The sequence below is a fragment of the Lynx rufus genome, unplaced genomic scaffold (genome assembly GCF_022079265.1).
Source record: "Lynx rufus isolate CCGP_SWC_20201006 ecotype Redwood Valley unplaced genomic scaffold, mLynRuf1.p SCAF_5, whole genome shotgun sequence".
In the NCBI taxonomy this organism is placed as follows: Eukaryota; Metazoa; Chordata; class Mammalia; order Carnivora; family Felidae; genus Lynx; species Lynx rufus.
The window spans coordinates 2608719-2626840 of NW_025814867.1; the positions used below are offsets into that span (position 1 = coordinate 2608719).

Genomic DNA, 18122 nt, shown 5'->3' on the forward strand with positions numbered 1-18122 from the left:
CTGAATGCGCAGAAGTGAATTTCCACAAAGAAGAGAAAGCAAAAAATGTTCGTTGTTCAACGTTCTGTTCAGAACAGACATTTAGTGGTATTACCTAAGAATATGTTCCTTTAGGAAAATAAAGGAAGGCGTGTCGAAAAGGTATATCTTACGGTTAAGAAAAATGAATAAGAACCGTCAACATCAAGGGATATAAATCATTAGCTCATTAAAAGATGATGGCAGAATCCTTTAGGCAATTGGGCAAAAAGATCAAGACAGTTCATAAAAAGGTGAAAAAACGTTTAGGCTCACAGCACTGCCTGCTAGAAGGGGGTGGGGGTGGGGGGCAGTGATGGCCACTGGAACTCCAGGAAGGCAGGTATGAGCCAGGGGTCTGATACCCGGTGAAACTGCCTTGTGGGGGCTTACACGGAACCGTACATTCGTTGGTGATACACCAGGAGAACTCAGACTGTTCTGCTCCTGAGTCTGTCTTGAGCCCTGCAGCCAGCCTGACCATCATCATTCACCCCCGTCCATATTTAAACTGTTTTTCATAGAAGCTGTTGGAGAACTTGCTAAGAGCTACCTCCCTGCACCGCCCACCCCCGCCCCCCAAGAAAGAGCAGTGTTGTTTTTAGTTTTTCTACTAAACCTTTAAAAAGCAAATAACTAAAATGCCTTTTATTTTTATTAAAAAAATTTGTTTTAATGTTTGTTTTTGGGAGAGAGGGACAGAGCGCAAGCAGGGGAGGGGCAGAGAGAGAGGGAGACCCAGAATCAGAAGCAGGCTCTAGGCTCTGAGCTGTCAGCACAGAGCCCGATGCAGGGCTCGAACTCACGAACTGTGAGATCGTGACCTGAGCCGAAGTTGGACGCTTAACTGACTGAGCCACCCAGGCGCCCTTAGAATGCTTTTTAATGGTTTCAGAGGTTTAAAAAAAACCAAAAACAAAAGAGCCCTCCAAATTAGTGTTATTGATAAGAGAATCTGACAAAGATTAAGACAGAAACAATCTTCAGCCCAGTTTTATTTATGATTATGGATGCAGAAGTCCTAAATAAAATACTTACCATTGATACCCACCAGTATCTTAGAAAAAGAGCCATGATCAAGCGGGATGTAATCAAGCGGGATTACGTTATTCCAGTAATGTAGTGATTGGTTCCGTATTTTTATATTAAGGAGAAAAAGATTCTCTTCATGGGTGAGGAAAAGCAATTGAGAAAATAACTGTTCTGGTATTCAGTAAAATAGGAGTGTGTGTGTGTGTGTGTGTGTGTGTGTGTGTGTGTGTGTGTATGGAGAGAGAGAGCGACACACACACACTCTTGTTTATATCTGCACGGAACTCAGCATCATGGTTAATGGAGAAACAATGTAAACATTCCTTCTAAAAGCAAGGACAAAATGAGCACCGTCCACCCTATTATTTAATACTATTTTGGCAGTACGAACCAGCACAATTAGACAATAGAATAAAATTAGAAAGATAAACACTGAAAAGGAGGAGGTAAAATTTTCACTACTTTAGACTTTATGATTGTACAACTTGAAAACCCAAGAGAATCAGCCCCCAAACTCAGCAAACAATAGAAGAATCTTTACTGAAGACAATTGATCGTAAAGATTTGTAGAAATCAGTAGCTTTCATATAAATAATCATATAGGAAATATAATGGAGGAAAGACCCTACTTACAATAGCAGCAGAAAAGATAAACTACATCAGAATAAGTTTGTTGTGTATGAGACCAGTATGTACAAAACACTGTTGAAGGGGACAAAAGGGGACTGGAATTTGAAAGATGTGTCATGTTTTTGGGTAAGATGACGCACAAAGAAATCAGTTCTTAAGCATTCAACATAATTTGATTTAAAATAAATACATAGATTTTCATTTACGACTAGATGAGTTGATCCTAACGCTCCTCTAGAAAAACTGTCCAATTATTAGCCAGGAAAAAATAAAAATAGTAATGGAAAGCAATTCTACCAGACACTGAAATATGTATTATTGTGTCTAATTAAAACATAGTGGTCCTGGTACATGATTAGACAGACCAAAGGCAAAATAGAAATAAATTCAAATACATTGTGAATTTAATGTAAAAAAGATCCTAAGCCAATCAGAAGAAGTTAGCCGCCTAGCCATTTAGAAAACAAAAGTTATTTTTATACCAGAATAAATTTCACGTGGATCAAACTTGAAATGTGTAAAAGGAAATGTAAAGTTTACATTTCATGTAATATGAGAGAATATGAGAGAATTCCTTTATAGAGCTGAAAAGGGAAGAGTATTTCTTATTCTGACTTAAATCTAGAAGCCATTTTAAAAAAAGGATAAGTGCATCATAACATAAAGCAGAGTTGTTATGTAATAAGTTGGGGGGAAAATATTTGAAACCTCACAAAGGCAAAAAGCAAATTTATTAATTTATCAAGAGGGGCGCCTGAGTGGCTCAGTTGGTTAAGCGGCCCACTTTGGTTCAGGGCCTGAGCTCAGGGTTCATGAGTTCAAGCCCTGCATCAGGCTGTGCGCTGACAGCTTGGAGCCTGGAGCCTGCTTCGGATTCTGTGTCTCCCTCTCTCTCCCTCTCTGTCTCCCCCCCCCCCCCCCCCCCCGCTCTTTCTCTCTCAAAAAGAAATAAACATTAAAAAAATTAATTTATGAAGAACTCCTAGATATTACTGAGGAGGAGAAAAACCCACTAGGAAAAGTTGGCAAAGGCTGTAAACAGAGATTTTGCGTATGAGGAAATGTAAGTGGTTGGTTCTTAAGCATATGAAAAAATACCTTTCTGGGGTGCCTTGCCGGCTCGGTGGGTAAAGCACGCAGCTCTTGATCTTGAGGTCGTGAGTTTGAGCCCCTCGTTGTGCCTATAGCTTACTTAAGAAAACAGAAAACAACAAAAACCTGCCCTCATTCAGTATAATGTAAGTACAAATTACAACTACTCCAGAATGACATTTCTCAGAAGGGCAAAAATCTGGAAGTTTGAGAACATGCCTTGTTGGCGTATGTAGGGGAACAGGTCTCTTCCACGGCTATGAATGTGTGTGGGTGCATCCTTGTGTGGGGGCGGTTCTGCTCTGAAGGTCTGGATGACGAATCCGTACATCCTTAATCCAGCTAGTCTGGTTTTGAGAATTTATTCTGAGTATGTGTTAGCATATGCTAGAAACGACACGTTTATAAACTAACTCCTTTCTGAGTTGCTGGTAGCAGTAAAAGAATAGAAACAAATCAGACGTCCGGGACTGGTGAAATAAATAAAGTTACATCTGTGCAGGCTTTTTTTTTTTTTTTTTTTAGATAAAAGATCAGCTATTTGAAAAAAAAGAGGTTTTCTATTTTTTGATATGGAGAGACCTTAAAGATAAATACAGTAAAGAAAAAAGATACAGAACAGTGTGAAGTACGCTTTTTTGTATAAAAAGGGAGAAAATAAAATCTACATGCGAGTTGGTTTGTTTATGTGTCAGGAAGCTCTGGAAGGTTCATGACCCAGAGTAGTGTGCCTCTGGGGTGTGAGGGGTAGGGAGGGAGCCTGCAGACGGGGGCCTTCGACTCCCTTTTTATTGTGAGTCAAGTGAACAGCACAGTACTTGTTCAGAAAATTATATGAAAGTAATCTTAATAATTAATGGGACTTCATATGTTTTTATAGCCACATTCAAGTAGTCTGATTTTTATTTTTCAGACTGTACAGCTAAATTATCAGATTCATTCCTCACTGTCTCCTTTTTTTTTTTTTTTTTTTTTTTTTTAAACTGCAGAACCCTTTGCTCAAGCTTAGTGTTACAGAGAAGCCCAGTTTGTAAAACAGATAACAATGGATCCGGCTCAGATGTGAGCAGGGTGGGGGGCTTGGAACAGGACCTTTTTGCCCCTCTTTTCTTCCCTTCATCCAAGCAGCAGCCATTGAGGTGACTGTGTAGAACCCTTAAAATCTGTAGCTCAGGACCAAGAAAGAGCCAAACAAAGGTTTCTAAGTTTAAGTTGGCAAACTGCAGCACCCAGGTTGAGTCTGCTGCTTATCTTCCTAAGTTGTGTATTGTCTGTGTCTGACTTTGCACTAACAACAGAGTATTACTAATTATTTGTGACAGAGACCCTGTGTCCTGCAAAGCCTAGAATATTTACTATTTGGCTCTTTACACAAAAAATTTTGCCAACCCCTGCTTGAAATAATTTTTTGTCCATGATAATTTACTTTCTAGTTGCACTCTGTTTCTCCACTTAAACCCTCAGTGTAAAATGGGCTAACATCACTATTTTTAGAATTGTGTAGTATAATAGAAGTTCATGGCTTAGGAAGAAATTTGGGGATATTCTCATTTTCACATATTTCCTATTTCAAATCTCTAGGTTGAGAATTAGGTTTGTGGGGTGCCTGGGTGGCTCAGTCAGTTAAGTGTCTAACTCTTGATCTTGGCTCAGGTCATGATTTCATGGTTTGTGGAATTGCACCCCATGTCGGGCTCTGTGCTGACAGCGTGGAGCCTACTTGGGATTCCCTCTCTCTCTCTCTCTCTCTCTCTCTCTCTCTCTCTCTCTGTCCCTCTCCCCTTGTCTCTCTCTCTCTCTCTCTTTCAAAATAAATACATAAACTTAAAAGAGAAAATTAGGTTTGTTACTATTTGCATGTATATTTCTATATTTGTACTATAAACAGAATAGTCATCAACTTGTCACGTGGTTTTATCTCAGTGATTAAAAAGTAAATGAAGAATGGAAAAGTAGACCAAATAGATATAACATTAGCTTTTAAAAATCCAAGGGTTTATTTTGTTAAAATCACTCTTAATACTGAGGGCCTAAATTCCTTGAAACACGTTTATTGACTATAAAATAAAAACATAGGAAAAGTCCACGTAATTCTTACTGAATTTTACAAACTGAAAATTCCACGTATCGAGCACTTAGGTCAGTTCACAGAACATTCTCAGCACCCCAGAAGCATCGTCCCTGTGTCTCCCCAGTCATTACTCACCTTGCCAAGGCGACCACCGTCCTTTCTGTGCGAGGATTGACGGGCTTCTCCTGTTTCGTGCTGGACTCAGTGGGATCGCATGTGCTGTTCTGTGACTGGTTACAGTTGGCATCGTCAGACTCATCCATACGGTTGTGTGTGGTTATAGGTCTTTAATTTTCATATTTGTGCAGCTTTCAGTGTGTGAATATGCTGGAAGCTGTGTGTATAGTCCGCTGTTGTCGAGTATTTTAGTAGCGTGTGGTTTTGGCCGCTGTGTTACGAACAGTGAGCGTGAGCGTTGGAAAACCTGACTCTCCGGTTTTGCTGGAAGCAGTCGAAGAATGGAAACAAACCAGATGTGCAGGGCTGGTGACATAAAGCGAGCTTCGTCTCTATGGCAAAAGTAGTGTCAGCCACGCACAACTTATGGTTTTTTTTTTTAATGTTTATTTATTTTTGAGATGGAGACAGAGCATGAACGGGGGAGGAGCAGAGAGAGAGGGAGACCCAGAATCCGAAACAGGCTCCAGGCTCTGAGCCGTCAGCATAGAGCCCGACGCGGGGCCCAAACTCACGTGAGATCGCGCGAGATCACACGAGATCACGCAAGATCATGACCTGAGCCGAAGTCGGCCGCTTAACCGACTGAGCCACCCAGGCGCCCCTACAACTTACAGTTTCTAGCAGCCATGTTTTAAAAAGTAAACATGAAGTTAATTTCAAAAATATATTTTACTTCCCCTAGTGTATCCAAAGTGTTACAATTTAAACATATAATCATGCAAATCATGTATGGGATGTTTTACTTTTTGTCCACACTGAGTCTTAGCGATTTGGTGTGTAGTTTCCACTCCCAGCCCTTCTCAGTTCATACTAGGCACATTTCGGGTGTTCGATGGCCACCTGGGCAGCTCTAGATCATGCTTTTGGGGAGCAGATGTGTGCGGTGCTGCTGGGGGTATATCTGAGAGTGGCATTGCTGGATCGGAAGGTGTGTGTGTATTGAGCTTTAGTTGACGTTGATAGTTTTCCAAAGTGGTTGTACTTATTTGTATTCCACTAGCAATGTCTGAGAGTTTGCCACCAGCTACTCTGGTGGGTATCTAGTTATTTCATTGTGGTTTTAATTTTCATTTTCCTGATGACTAGTGTGTCCTCTCATAAGTGTGCAGAAAGAATAAATATTTTACTGTGATCTCTGCCTTTACACTAGTGATTTGAAACTAATGTTAGTAATGGTAGTTGTTGGCATTGAAACACTGGTGGGATTTTAGTTCATGTATCCTTGCTTTGTTATGTTATTAGTCTCATGATTTAATAGCTTTGAATGATACAATTAGTGAGTAGCTAGGACATTCTTATTTGTCTTGTGTGTTATTTATTGTGACCATCTCTGGCGTTTGTCAAAGGAAAATAAAAGTATTATGTTAAGGCTTTATAATGACATACGTTAGATACTATATTTGTGGTATACTCCAATATCTAACTGTAACTACATAAATAAGAAAACAAAATATTAAATATTAAGTATATTTAGTACATATATGAGCTACATAACAAAATGTTTCAAAAATTGCAAAATTTTAATATTGATTAAAATCTTCTAGTTTGTGTTGTAACATTTATTAAGCTTACAAACATTAAGAAGTATTTTTGGGGGGCGCCTGGGTGGCGCAGTTGGTTAAGCGTCCGACTTCAGCCAGGTCACCATCTCGCGGTCCGTGAGTTCGAGCCCCGCATCGGGCTCTGGGCTGATGGCTCAGAGCCTGGAGCCTGTTTCCGATTCTGTGTCTCCCTCTCTCTCTGCCCTTCCCCCCGTTCATGCTCTGTCTCTCTCTGTCCCAAAAATAAATAAACGTTGAAAAATTAAAAAAAAAAAAAAAGAAGTATTTTTGGTTCCTTGATGAATGTATTAACTTTCTTAATGTGGGGAGTGACTAATTTCCAACTGGGACCCTTTGTGAGAGTGCAAGTATGGTCTGGGGGACTCCGGGGTTGCAGCTAATTGTTATATCAGGACAATAGATGCTGTTGTTCACGCTTTGGGACATACTGTATTTCCTTCATGTGTATAGGAATCAGTACTGGGGGGGAAGTTGATCAATATCATGTTGTTTCATAGAGTGCATTTTACCTTAGGGTTTTGGTTAGTGAGATTTGGGGATGGATTCCAATTTTGCTAAGTTTTAATTCTGTTTTAATGGTCCTTTCAACAATCTATCCTGCATTTACCTTAATTACAGATTATGAGGTATCTTTTAACATAAAACAGCTCAGTGCTGCATTTCTTTGAATAATTTCAGAAAGTTTTTATTAAGAAATTTGCATCATGGTTTGAATGGGTTGGCTTTCTTCGTTTTCTGGAAAAGCTGGTATGACGCAGTGATGAAGCGCCCGTGTGACACAGCTGGCAGACTGTGAGCAGTTGGTCTTCTGAAAACTTCTAGAGACGCTGCTGTGTTAGGAGTGGCCCAGCCAGGGGATGGCTTGTTGCCAGAGAGTGGGCGGTCTTTTAGGGCCGTCCGCCCGCCCAGTTTGACATGTTCCTTACTCCAGCTGTAACTGTGACCTCAGAAAAAGTTTACCTTTCCTCTTAGGAGGGAAAATCGTAGGAAAAAAGATTCAAGTTCGTTCTAGTCAAGAGCAGAAGTGTAGTGTATTTTAAAATACCGTCATTGTTTTGAGTCTGTTTTCCATGTTTCATATACGCAGAGAAGAAAGATTTTAAAGACCTGGCATTTCAGATGTGCGGTTTTTTTGAATTGTGTTAATTCCTAACACCTTTGTCTTTAAGGGATCTGCAGCAAAGCATTGCCAGGGAACCCAGTGCTCCTTCAATCCCTACGCCTGCCTATCAGTCTTCTCCCGCAGGGGGCCATGCTCCCGCTGTGCCAACGCCCGCGCCGAGAACCATGCTGGTCAGTAAGCAACCTCGTTTTTTAAATGGGCCTTTTGCATTAGTGACTGCTTGCCTGCTTGCCGTAAAGGAGAAAACACCCTTGACATTGTAGAGATCTGGTGGGCACCAGTTTTCATGAGGTGACCAACCTTCTCATGTTCTGCGGTATAAAGAATATAGCATCACTCGCAAATTCTTGCCAGAAAACATTTAACTTGAATCTCACCAAGTCTTTAGAACCACCTTTCGGTTTATCGCAAGTACAGTGATAAAACAAGAAGTTAAATTGTGCCATTAGGAAACAGTCGGACAAATCTAGAACTGGGACATTCTAGGAGACCCTTGGCTTTGTCTTTTCTAAAAGTGAATGTCATGGAGAGAAAAAACATAGATGTGAGGCATTCTGTTTTCAATGAGAGGGAAAGATTCATAATAATCCTGCAATACGTGAACCTCGGTTGGATCTTGGTTCATAGAACCTCTTCTTTGAGAGCTTTCTTTTGTGATAGAGAATCTTGAATGTGGCATGGATACTCGATGGTATTAGGAAATAATTACTCACTTCCTTAGGACGAAATGGTATGTGATTATTAGGACTTATGTGCTGCAGTCTTTAGGGCTGGTGTCCTGAAGTTTGCAACTTCCTTTCAAATGGTTCCGCAAATATGTCGATACATAAATGTATGGGTACAGCTACAGATACGTGAATATGGTCACATGTCAGTAATTATTGAATTTAACTGATAAATACGCGATCGTTTATTGTACTAGTCTTTTAAGTTGTCTGGTGTTTGAAAATACGCACATAAAGAATCTCGTGGCCAGGGGGAGATTCCAGTGATGACCTGTCTGTGCCCGACTTGCTCCTTCCTCCCGTCTCAAATGTCTAACCACGGATGGGAGCAGTAATGGGCAGTAAGTGGCTAAATATTAGGCCTCAGCAACAGGGCAGTGGCTGTGGAGGGTTAACAGGTTGGAGAATCATTCCTCCGCTGTGATACGTTTCTAGAGTATTCAGTCAACATTTAAGAATGGGAATTAGAAATACACTTGGGTGGATTCTAGAGCTTCTCATACGCCCTCCGTTATTTTAACGACGGGAATTTGACGGAAACGTGAGCCATGTTGCAGTCAGTGCCGACTCTCTTACAGCCCGCCAAGCCCCAGCCCCCGGCCCGGCCTCCGCCGCCTGTGCTTCCAGCAAACCGAGCTCCTCCCGCTCCCGCTCCCGCTCCCGCTCCGGCTCCGGCTCCCGCGGGGACGGGCACTGCTCCACCGGCACCGGCACCCGCTCCTGGTTCAGCAGCGCCCCCTCCACAGGCCCAGGGACCCCCCTACCCCACCTATCCAGGATATCCCGGGTAAGGCTGAAACTGGATGAATGGGCTGAGGTTTCTAGCTCTGGTTAACCTTTGAGAAACAGTCCCCCCTTCTCCGAATGGAGGCGTCATGAACGAGCGAGCTCCATTGTCAGCTTACGCAGAAATGGAACTAATGTCAGACTCACTTATGTGAGTAATTGAACGGCCCTTTCCCAGGCTTGTTGACGTTTCTAGTTTTCACACGCTGGCTTCACAGGAAATCCGCCTCTTCTGTACGGAACGCAGACTGTGTTCCCTTGGTTGTCCTTATTTTGGCGATGAACGGAGAGGCGCCTTTCCGGAGCTGAGCGTGGCAAGACCGGTAGGCCTTGTTCACGCACCCGTACTTTGAAGAATTGCCATTCTGACACACTGTTTAACACGACTCTAATTTTGGCGTGTGCTTTCTTAAAGAACGACTTTCTGTGTGATAAGTTTTTAACTACCTCCTAAGATGTGCTCCAAACTTTACTTGTTAGTAAGTACATTCTGTCTTCTAAATATTGAAACTTTGTAAACAGGGGCGCCCGGGTGGCTCAGTCGGTTAAGCGTCCGACTTCGGCCGAGGTCACGATCTCACGGTTTGTGAGTTTGAGCCCCGCGTCGGGCTTGCTGCTGTCAGACCCTCTGTCCCCCCCTCTCTCTGCTCCTCCCCCACGCCTCACAAATTAATAAACATTAAAAAAAACTTCTGTAAACAGTAAATTTATGTACATTACAGTGAATATTGGATCTTGTGAGTCAGGAATGTGCTTAGACTGTCACGTTAAAATGAAGGGTCTCCATTTTTATTCTTTGCTAACAGTTGAATATTTCGGCTTATTTCTGTCAACAGTATTATTTTCTGGATGGTAGTAAGCACCTGATATTCTTTCATCTCAATTATTAACGGGATATTAACCTTGAAACTGCTGCTTTTTCTTTCCACTGTCTTCTACTAGACTGAGAAATAGAGAAAAATGACTTTCTTGAAAAACCTTGGTTTCGAGTAATTATTACACGTCTCATTTTCCAGTGTGTGATTTACCAACCCATTTTTTTGTTTGTTTTCTTTCCATCAGGTATTGCCACATGCCCATGCCCATGGGCTATAATCCTTACGCATACGGTCAGTATAGTATGCCGTACCCGCCAGTGTATCACCAGAGCCCCGGACAGGCTCCATACCCAGGGCCCCCGCAGCCTTCATACCCCTTCCCTCAGCCCCCGCAGCAGTCTTACTACCCACAGCAGTAACATGCCAGCCCAGAAGCTCGACTGGTTCAGTTCAAAGGGAAGGAAACACCAGCCCTGCAATAAGTGTACTAAACTCTGTGCTCTGGTTACTGTAACGTCCTCTGTCGTGCTGAACGCGGTGTGCAGTTTCTGTCCGCGGCTGCGAGCCGAGACTGTGCCCCAGTTCCACACTCGATCGCACACCGAGAGATGCTGCTGTTGCAGTGTAAACACTATAATAGGTATAATAGAATTTGAAATAAGTTACCTTTCAGTTCATCAAAGTTGAAAAATGAGAAGCTAAACCCACAAGTGAAACGTTTGAAACTATTATACTTCTGTCTGCATAAGACATGGTTGGGACGTCAGATACTTACAATGATGGTTTAAGTACTGATATTCAAGAAAGCTACGTTTTCTTTCTCTTTTGGTTTGTCAGTTTGGTTTAATTTCCATTACACTATTTTGCATAATCAAAGTATTGTAAATCTTATAATTTAAAAATAAATTACTTGAGAACAGTTGTCATTGTTATGTTTTGTCATTGATTCTCATTACTGTCTAATTTCTTTCTGGTGTTAGTCTCTCATTTTATATGTACGTAAGTTAAACAGATAACTGTGTTTAAGTGCATGATTAGTTCAAGTTAATAGTCAGGTTTATAGGAAAACCAAAAAAACAGTACCGTAATTTATCTTTCATGTGCTGATTAGTATGTTAATTTTGGCATTTATTTTGAAAAGTCCTATAATGTGGAAGAAACACAATTGCTACCAAAGATTCTTCAAATAAATATGTGTATTTAAAGTTTTATTAGCTTCTCCAAGAAATTGATACAAATTCTGGTAATAGTTCTTTCCCTTTTTTTCCCATAACCTGGTTAAAATAAATACATATCATTGACAGGACTGTCTAATGTAATGGGATTGTTTAAAGAAAGCTTACTGTACCCCTTCTGTTCCTTTTTTCCACCTTACTGTCTTAACTTAATAACATTTAATGCACAATGTATACGAATAGATCTAAGCCCTTTGGTTTTTATGCTCCTAAAAGATTAGACTATTTTATAATTCAGGGAGCATACTAAACAATTGCTGGGAACATATGCCAATTCTGAATAGGCATGAATATTTAATACTAGTCTTTGCTGTTAGGATAACTAATCACTGTATAAACCTCAGTAAAAGTAGTGAGACATGCATCATGGAGTGAGTAAATGAGAAAGGAAGGGGTTGTTGAATAGCGGGGACTGTTCTGTGTGAGGTTCATTTCTGAACACATCAGGCGTGTGAGCAGATTTCCAGTGAGTCTGTTGATGTTTATTTTCTAAGTTTTAATGCTCACCTTTTCTGGCGTTATTGTTTTCATTGAAATGATGCTGTCACTTGGGCCACTGTTATATTTTCATCGACAGTTTGGGTTTATGTTTTAAATGTTGGACTGAAGGTATGATTGTAAAAGGGAGTGAATTGGTTTAAAAATATATGTACATTTAAAAAATATCACTTTGTTGTACGTAGAAAACATAAAGGCGTGTTACTTTAATATAAATGACCTTTTCGTGGAATATTGAAATTGGTTTAAAGTGCAGTAGTTAAAACCTTGGCAAAAGTAGTTTTTTTTTACATACCATAGCTAAATTTTATTAATGTGGAACCATCAAAGTATGACCTAGGCTTGTTTGACTCTTATGTAAAAGGCATTCAAGTTCTGCATTCTTACTATTTTTCAAGGTGGCATATGCTGACGTGAGACACTCAGTGGGAATTAAGGGTTTTCCAAATTGCTAGTTTACTATTCTTACTCATGCAGAAAGAAACAAAAACGAATTGGCCTGAATATTCTCTTGGGGAAAGAAGTCACTGAGAAAAGAGGAAGTGCATCAGGGCCAGAAGAGGTTATAAGGCCCCTTAGCCGGTTCCATGTGCTAAGTAGGCCAGCTCCCAGAGAGCCACGGGAAGATCGTTCAGAAACTTCTGGAAAGGAGGCTCCACAGCCCCAAGTGGCAGCCTCTTGCAGCCTGCCCGAGTTGCTCAAAGCCTTTTTTTATGCAGTAACCCGGCCCCATTCCCTCCCGTCAGATCACTCATTCTTCGGGTAATTGAGGACAGTTTCTTTTGGTCACCTGTGGATGGGTACAGATGACCAAACTTCTGCAGCCTTTCATTGCTGGGTTAGTCTCCATAGCCCTTCTGATTTCAGTAGGGTGGCTCATGGAAAGAAGTTTCTCCTCCCATCTTTTTCGCCTTCTAGCAAACAAGGAAGCCCTCGCTGGCATGAGCTTTGTTACCAAACGTTTTTGTCCTTTGCTCAATCAGCTTCTTATCTGTAGTCCACAAAAATACCCTAAAAAGTCGTTACGGACGGTGCTGTTCGATTGTAGTTGCAGGTGTGCCTCTGGTTCAGAGATCTTGTTACCTCTTTTTAATTAGGCTTTCTGATGATTTTCCTAAACTAAAGAAACCATTCCCAGACCGTTTACATTCGGGTTTGGAATACTGTTTTTAAATGGACTGACCGCATGGCAGAGCTAGTCGGCAGTGGGCGGGAAAAGCCTCACTTCTCCTATTTCTTGTTCCCAGTTGGAGACGGACGGCTTGACTTCTCAGTCTGCTGTGAAGTCCTGGTCTTTATTCTCCGTTGAGACAAAACACAGGTCACTGCAAATCAGTCCGTCTTTGTGAGATATTCCTGTCCCCGTACCCCCAACTTGTTTGCAACTTAACAGTCTCTCCCTCCCTAAATGTAAGTAGTTAAAAAAAGATTTCACAGAACCTTCACGCCGTTTTATCCCCAGTCAGCAGCCTTTCTGGTCAAAACATTTAAAAAATGTTTCTCCTTAGAGCTTTAGAGAGTTTGCAAAAGCGCTTCATACACATCTTCTGATTTCACAGACATGATGAAATGCAATTTATTAAGTAGGTTTCAGTTTGCCAATGGGGTTTTTTTTTTTCTTTTAATGATCGATATATCTTGAAGAATCTTGCTACAGCCTAGTGGCATCTCTCTCTCTTTTAAACACTTCTGCAACTATTAGTTGATTCACGGCACAGAACAGGATACAAAGTAGGAAAAAAAAATGCTGTAGTGTTACAATGACTAGTTTAAAAATAGACTTTAGAATTAAATGGTTGATTATAAGGTTTACATGGACGAGCTAAGAAGGAAAAATTATATTTTTAAAGAAAAAGAGAATATTCAGGCTTTATTTCTGGTATGAAGTTTATATTTTTTAAAAAAAATCCTATATTATCACACCAGAGATTTTAGATTCTTTTCTGGTTACAGACATTGCTGGTAGTTGGATTATATTTTTATTGTATTCATTTCTCTTAGGGGGAAAATTGTAAAGCAACAAAAAGGTTCCCGATGAATGTATCCTAGAAATAAAAGTTGAAAGATTCTTACTTCCTTGGAGTATGAATTCTTATTTGAAGTGTTTATCCTTTAGCTTTATAGTTTCTGCAGTTTACTTGACAAATGGTGGTCGGGGAAATAAGAAAATATCCACTTGGACTAAATGCATGAGACCGTGTTTAAATGTTTTCTTACAGCTGTCAGCCATGTACTTGACCATGGCTGGACCGTGTTTTTCATTACTTACGACTTTCCCCGGTTCTTTAAGATGAGAAATCTCTTCAAGTGTTACTTTTTGGGGGTTGATTTTTGGAAATGTTTGGCATGTTATCATATTCAGTTGGTTAAGGAAAGGAGATGGTGAGTTGTGTTCATCCTTTATTTTTAAATCTTTTGAAATGCATTCATCTTTTAAAATGTCTCTTTTCTTCCTACTTCTCCCATGTTTTAAGGTCAGATGCACCTGTTTTATTATGTAGCTCACAATGCACAGTTTTATCAGAAAATGCGTTGATCTTGTAGGTCTTCCAAATTTGTTGAAGTTGAACAAGCTAGCTCCAGGGATGCGTCGATAGTCTGGACCCTTGTTACGTGAATATTCAATATATCACGAATGGGCGTAGTTAAATCTTGTTTTTGTTGTCACTCACGTGGCATCTGGGTCGGAGAATACAGAGTTCACCGGAGGGGCTTGGACACCTAGATGTGTGTGGGGAGGGATCGACGGGGCTGTCCGGGCCCCTGCCTGGAGTGTGGTTCTGCCGCAGCCTGAAGGGACGTGACCAGCCCCCTGTGCTTGGGTGACTTTAGCACTCACTACTGCAGCCGGGGCTGGCTCGGGAGCTGCGGGGGAGCAGACTTGAACTTGTCCGGAGCCTGTGCGCTGGAGAGCCTCAGGCCACTGCCGACCGACGTCCTGTTGGCGGACGGGCCTGGCCTTTGTAGGTGACCAGTCCGGGCACCTGCGACGTGTCCGCCCACCAGGGGCCCTGGCTTCTGTCAGTTCTGGGGCTCCTGATAGGCCTTCCTTCCTGTTACAAGTTGCTCAAGTCCCTTTCAACTAACGAACCCCCAAGTGGGACGGGTGAATGAATAGGTTCAAGTCTATTACGGTTTGTGTCTTTTTAAGTTTTCCTGCATTTGTAACTCTCTTAATCCGTACACATCTGGGGGCCGTGTGATTCATATTCATGTCAGCTATGTCTGTTGTGAACATGAAATGACTTCTGTTCCTTTTTCACCCTGGAATGTGTTTTGTTACTAACGTTGCCACTGTTGTTTTCTTTTCGGATGCGTTGGCAAAATTTCTAACTTGTGTGTGCTTGTTTTAATTTTAGGTGTTTAGATTTAGTTATTTGACCCAGTCAGATGATGATGATGACGATGATGATGATGATTCTTCTTCTTCTTCTTCTTCTTCTTCTTCTTCTTCTTCTTCCTTCTTCCTTCTTCTTTTTTTGGTAATCTAATAGGAAACTTTAATTTGCAACTTTGTTACATTATATGATCTTTTGACATTTGTTTGGTGTAAGTATTTTGTCCTTTCTATTTCCTTTTCCTGCCTTGCATCGCTTGAATTCTGTTTTCTCTCTTACAGTTATTTGGAACACTGATATTTTTATTTTCTCACTCTCCCCATCCACCCCTCCCCCCCATCCTCAGCCAAATCTTACCTTTTTTTTAAAAAATTATCTTTATAGGCAGGGTTTAGACTTATGTTGCTGTTAATGCACCAGTATTCTTACATTACTCTTGATAATAGTTGGCCTTTGCTTTCAGTTTGTTCTTGGTTTTCATTCAGTTTTACTCAATTTACAAAATATGTAAACATGACACAGCTCGTCTCCCCCCTTTTTCCTTCTTGGGGTGGCCTGTGAGCACTGCGGGAGTTTGTTCTCGCTGTGTCTCTTACATCGAGTGTGCTAGTGCCTCCAGCCTTGGGGCTCCTCTGTGGCCAGTAAGCACCATTTCCAGACAAGGGACCCCTAAAGGGCGATGCCTCCCTTTTCTACCAGAACCTGAAAGAAGGGGGTGAAGAACCTTCAACCTTCACCACCCGCCACATCAGACTGGGCTGCATAGTATCTTCTTTTAGAAATTATTACGCTTTTTGGGGCGCCTGGGTGGCTCCGTTGGTTGAGCGTCCGACTTCGGCTCAGGTCATGATCTCGCGGTCTGCGAGTTCGAGCCCCGCGTCGGGCTCTGTGCTGACAACTTGGAGCCTGGAGCCCGTTTCAGATTCTGTGTCTCCCTCTCTCTCTGACCCTCCCCCGTTCATGCTCTTTCTCTGTCTCAGAAATTGGTATACTTTTTGAATAAGAATATATGTACATGGTATACCTTTCAAAAGGCAAAAAGGAAATTTCAAAAGTGTTCTTTCTCGTGTGGTAAGTCTCTCTTACCCGGTTCCCTTCCTCGGAGACTGTCTCTGCTACCAGTGCGTGCAGAGTTCGGACTGAGGTCTCCAGGTTTGTTCACTCCCAGAAGCAGGTGCTGTGTCACCTTCTGTGGAGGGGACGCAGTGGGTTGTGACAGTTGGATCTGAAACCAGAATCCGCCCTGGCTTTGCCTTCTTTCACAGAGACAGAAGACTGCATTTTTAGCTGGAAACTTGGAGACGGAAGTCGAAGGTCAGCCACACCTGGCATTGTTAGCGCCAATGACAGGCGTTGAACGATCACTAATCTCGAATCCCACTCTTCCGGATGAGTTTTCATAATTACCCAGAGTGTGTCCATCCATAATTTTTTTTTTTAAATGTTTAGTTTGAAGGAGAGAGAGACGAGTGTGAGCGGGGGAGAGGCAGAGAGAGAGGGAGATACAGAATCCGAAGCAGGCTCCAGGCTCTGAGTTGTCAGCACAGACCCCGACACGGGGCTCGAACTCACAGACCGCGAGATCACGACCTGAGCCGAAGTCGGACGCTTAACCGACGGAGCCCCCCAGGCGCCCCGTCCATCCATAATTTTTGACAATACTTACGTTTCAGACTGATAATTTTTCGGCAAGAAAACTTTTAACATTGGGTCATGGAAAACAGCCACAGCTAAGAGAGAGAACAGAGCATAAGCACATTGAATTTTCTTTTTGCTTCACGGGAGGCAGAACAACGGCCTCCCAGACTCCTCTGTGTCTTGCTCCCTGGGACGTGCAAGCACGTTAGGCTGCCCAGCAAGGGAGGGTTACGGTTGTAGGTAGAATTGAGGTTGCCACTTTGCTGACCTTAAAACAGGAAGTTTATCCTAAATTTTTCCGGTGGGCCCTTCAAAGTGGAAGAGGGAGACAGGACGGGGAGAGACCGATGGCGGCCTGAGAAGGACTCGGCTCCTTCGGCACTGCTGGCTTGGAAGACGGAGCCACCGGGCCCCGAGCCAAGGAGAGCTGCAGCCTCTAGACGTGGGAAAAGCGTCGTGAGTTTTGCCGCCAGGAGCCCCGCTGGCCCCACTGGTGGGGCTCCTGGTGGCCAAACTCACGACCGAGTGGGGTCCCTCTGAAACTGGGCCCCCAGAAGGCTTTGCCGCCCACGCTGGCCCGGAAACACCCTGCGTTTCCAGCGGTTTGTCCGTTGCGGTTTGTTTTCCTCCCAGATCGCGGCTCCGGTGGCTTCTACTCCTGGAGAGCTGTGGTTTTCCTGCCTTTTCCTGTTTCTCCAGTTTGGGGCACATCTGTTTCCCCTCTGACCTCAGTTTTCTGACGGCTCTAAAAAGAATTGTGGATTTTCAGTCCGTGCAGCCTTTTTCTTGTGCTTGGAGTGATGACTTCTGGGCTTTTCACATGTAGGACAGAAACCGGGAGACCAAAAAACTCACGCCTTTCTTAAACTTAAGAGAACTGATTATTTTTCTCCCATGTGCTTTTTAAATTGTATTTTAATTTTTGTTTTTAGAGAGAGAGAGCGTGCGAGTGGGGGAGAGGGGTAGACGGAGAGAGAGAGAATCTTAGGGAGGCTCCACATTCAGTGCAGAGCCTGACTCAGGGTCCGATCCCGCGACCCTGGGATCATGACCTGAGCTGAATCGAGAGTCAGATGTTCAACCGACTGAGCCCCCCAGGCGCCCCTTTCCATGTGCTTTTTAATCGTTCTCTGGAATTCTATTGTTACAACGCTCAATCCCCCCATATATTTTCTGTGTACCTAGTGTATAAATATTCAATAACATTAGCCGTTCTTTTTTCTTTTTATCAATTATTTTAATCTTCAAACTTTTTCTCAATTCTGGGAGAGTTTCTTGAAAGGTTTTTTATATCAGTTGTAAGGAACTGACTCGCTTATTTATGGAGGCTGGACAGTTCCACGATCTGTAGTCTAAAGTCCTGAGAACCAGGAAAG

At 42.3% G+C, this 18122-nt stretch overlaps 1 protein-coding gene across 2 annotated transcripts in view; it reads left to right on the plus strand.

Annotated features, from left to right (window-relative positions):
- The window catches only part of PDCD6IP (programmed cell death 6 interacting protein), a 72947-nt gene extending 61991 nt beyond the window's left edge, over window positions 1-10956 (plus strand). For both annotated transcript variants that reach the window (XM_047100044.1, XM_047100045.1), the window contains exons 16-18: window positions 7755-7878; window positions 9012-9220; window positions 10282-10956. In XM_047100044.1, coding sequence (XP_046956000.1) covers window positions 7755-7878; window positions 9012-9220; window positions 10282-10456 — 508 coding nt within the window. In that variant the 3' untranslated portion in view covers window positions 10457-10956. The remainder of the gene's footprint in view (window positions 1-7754; window positions 7879-9011; window positions 9221-10281) is intronic.
- The last annotated feature ends 7166 nt before the right edge of the window (window positions 10957-18122 follow it).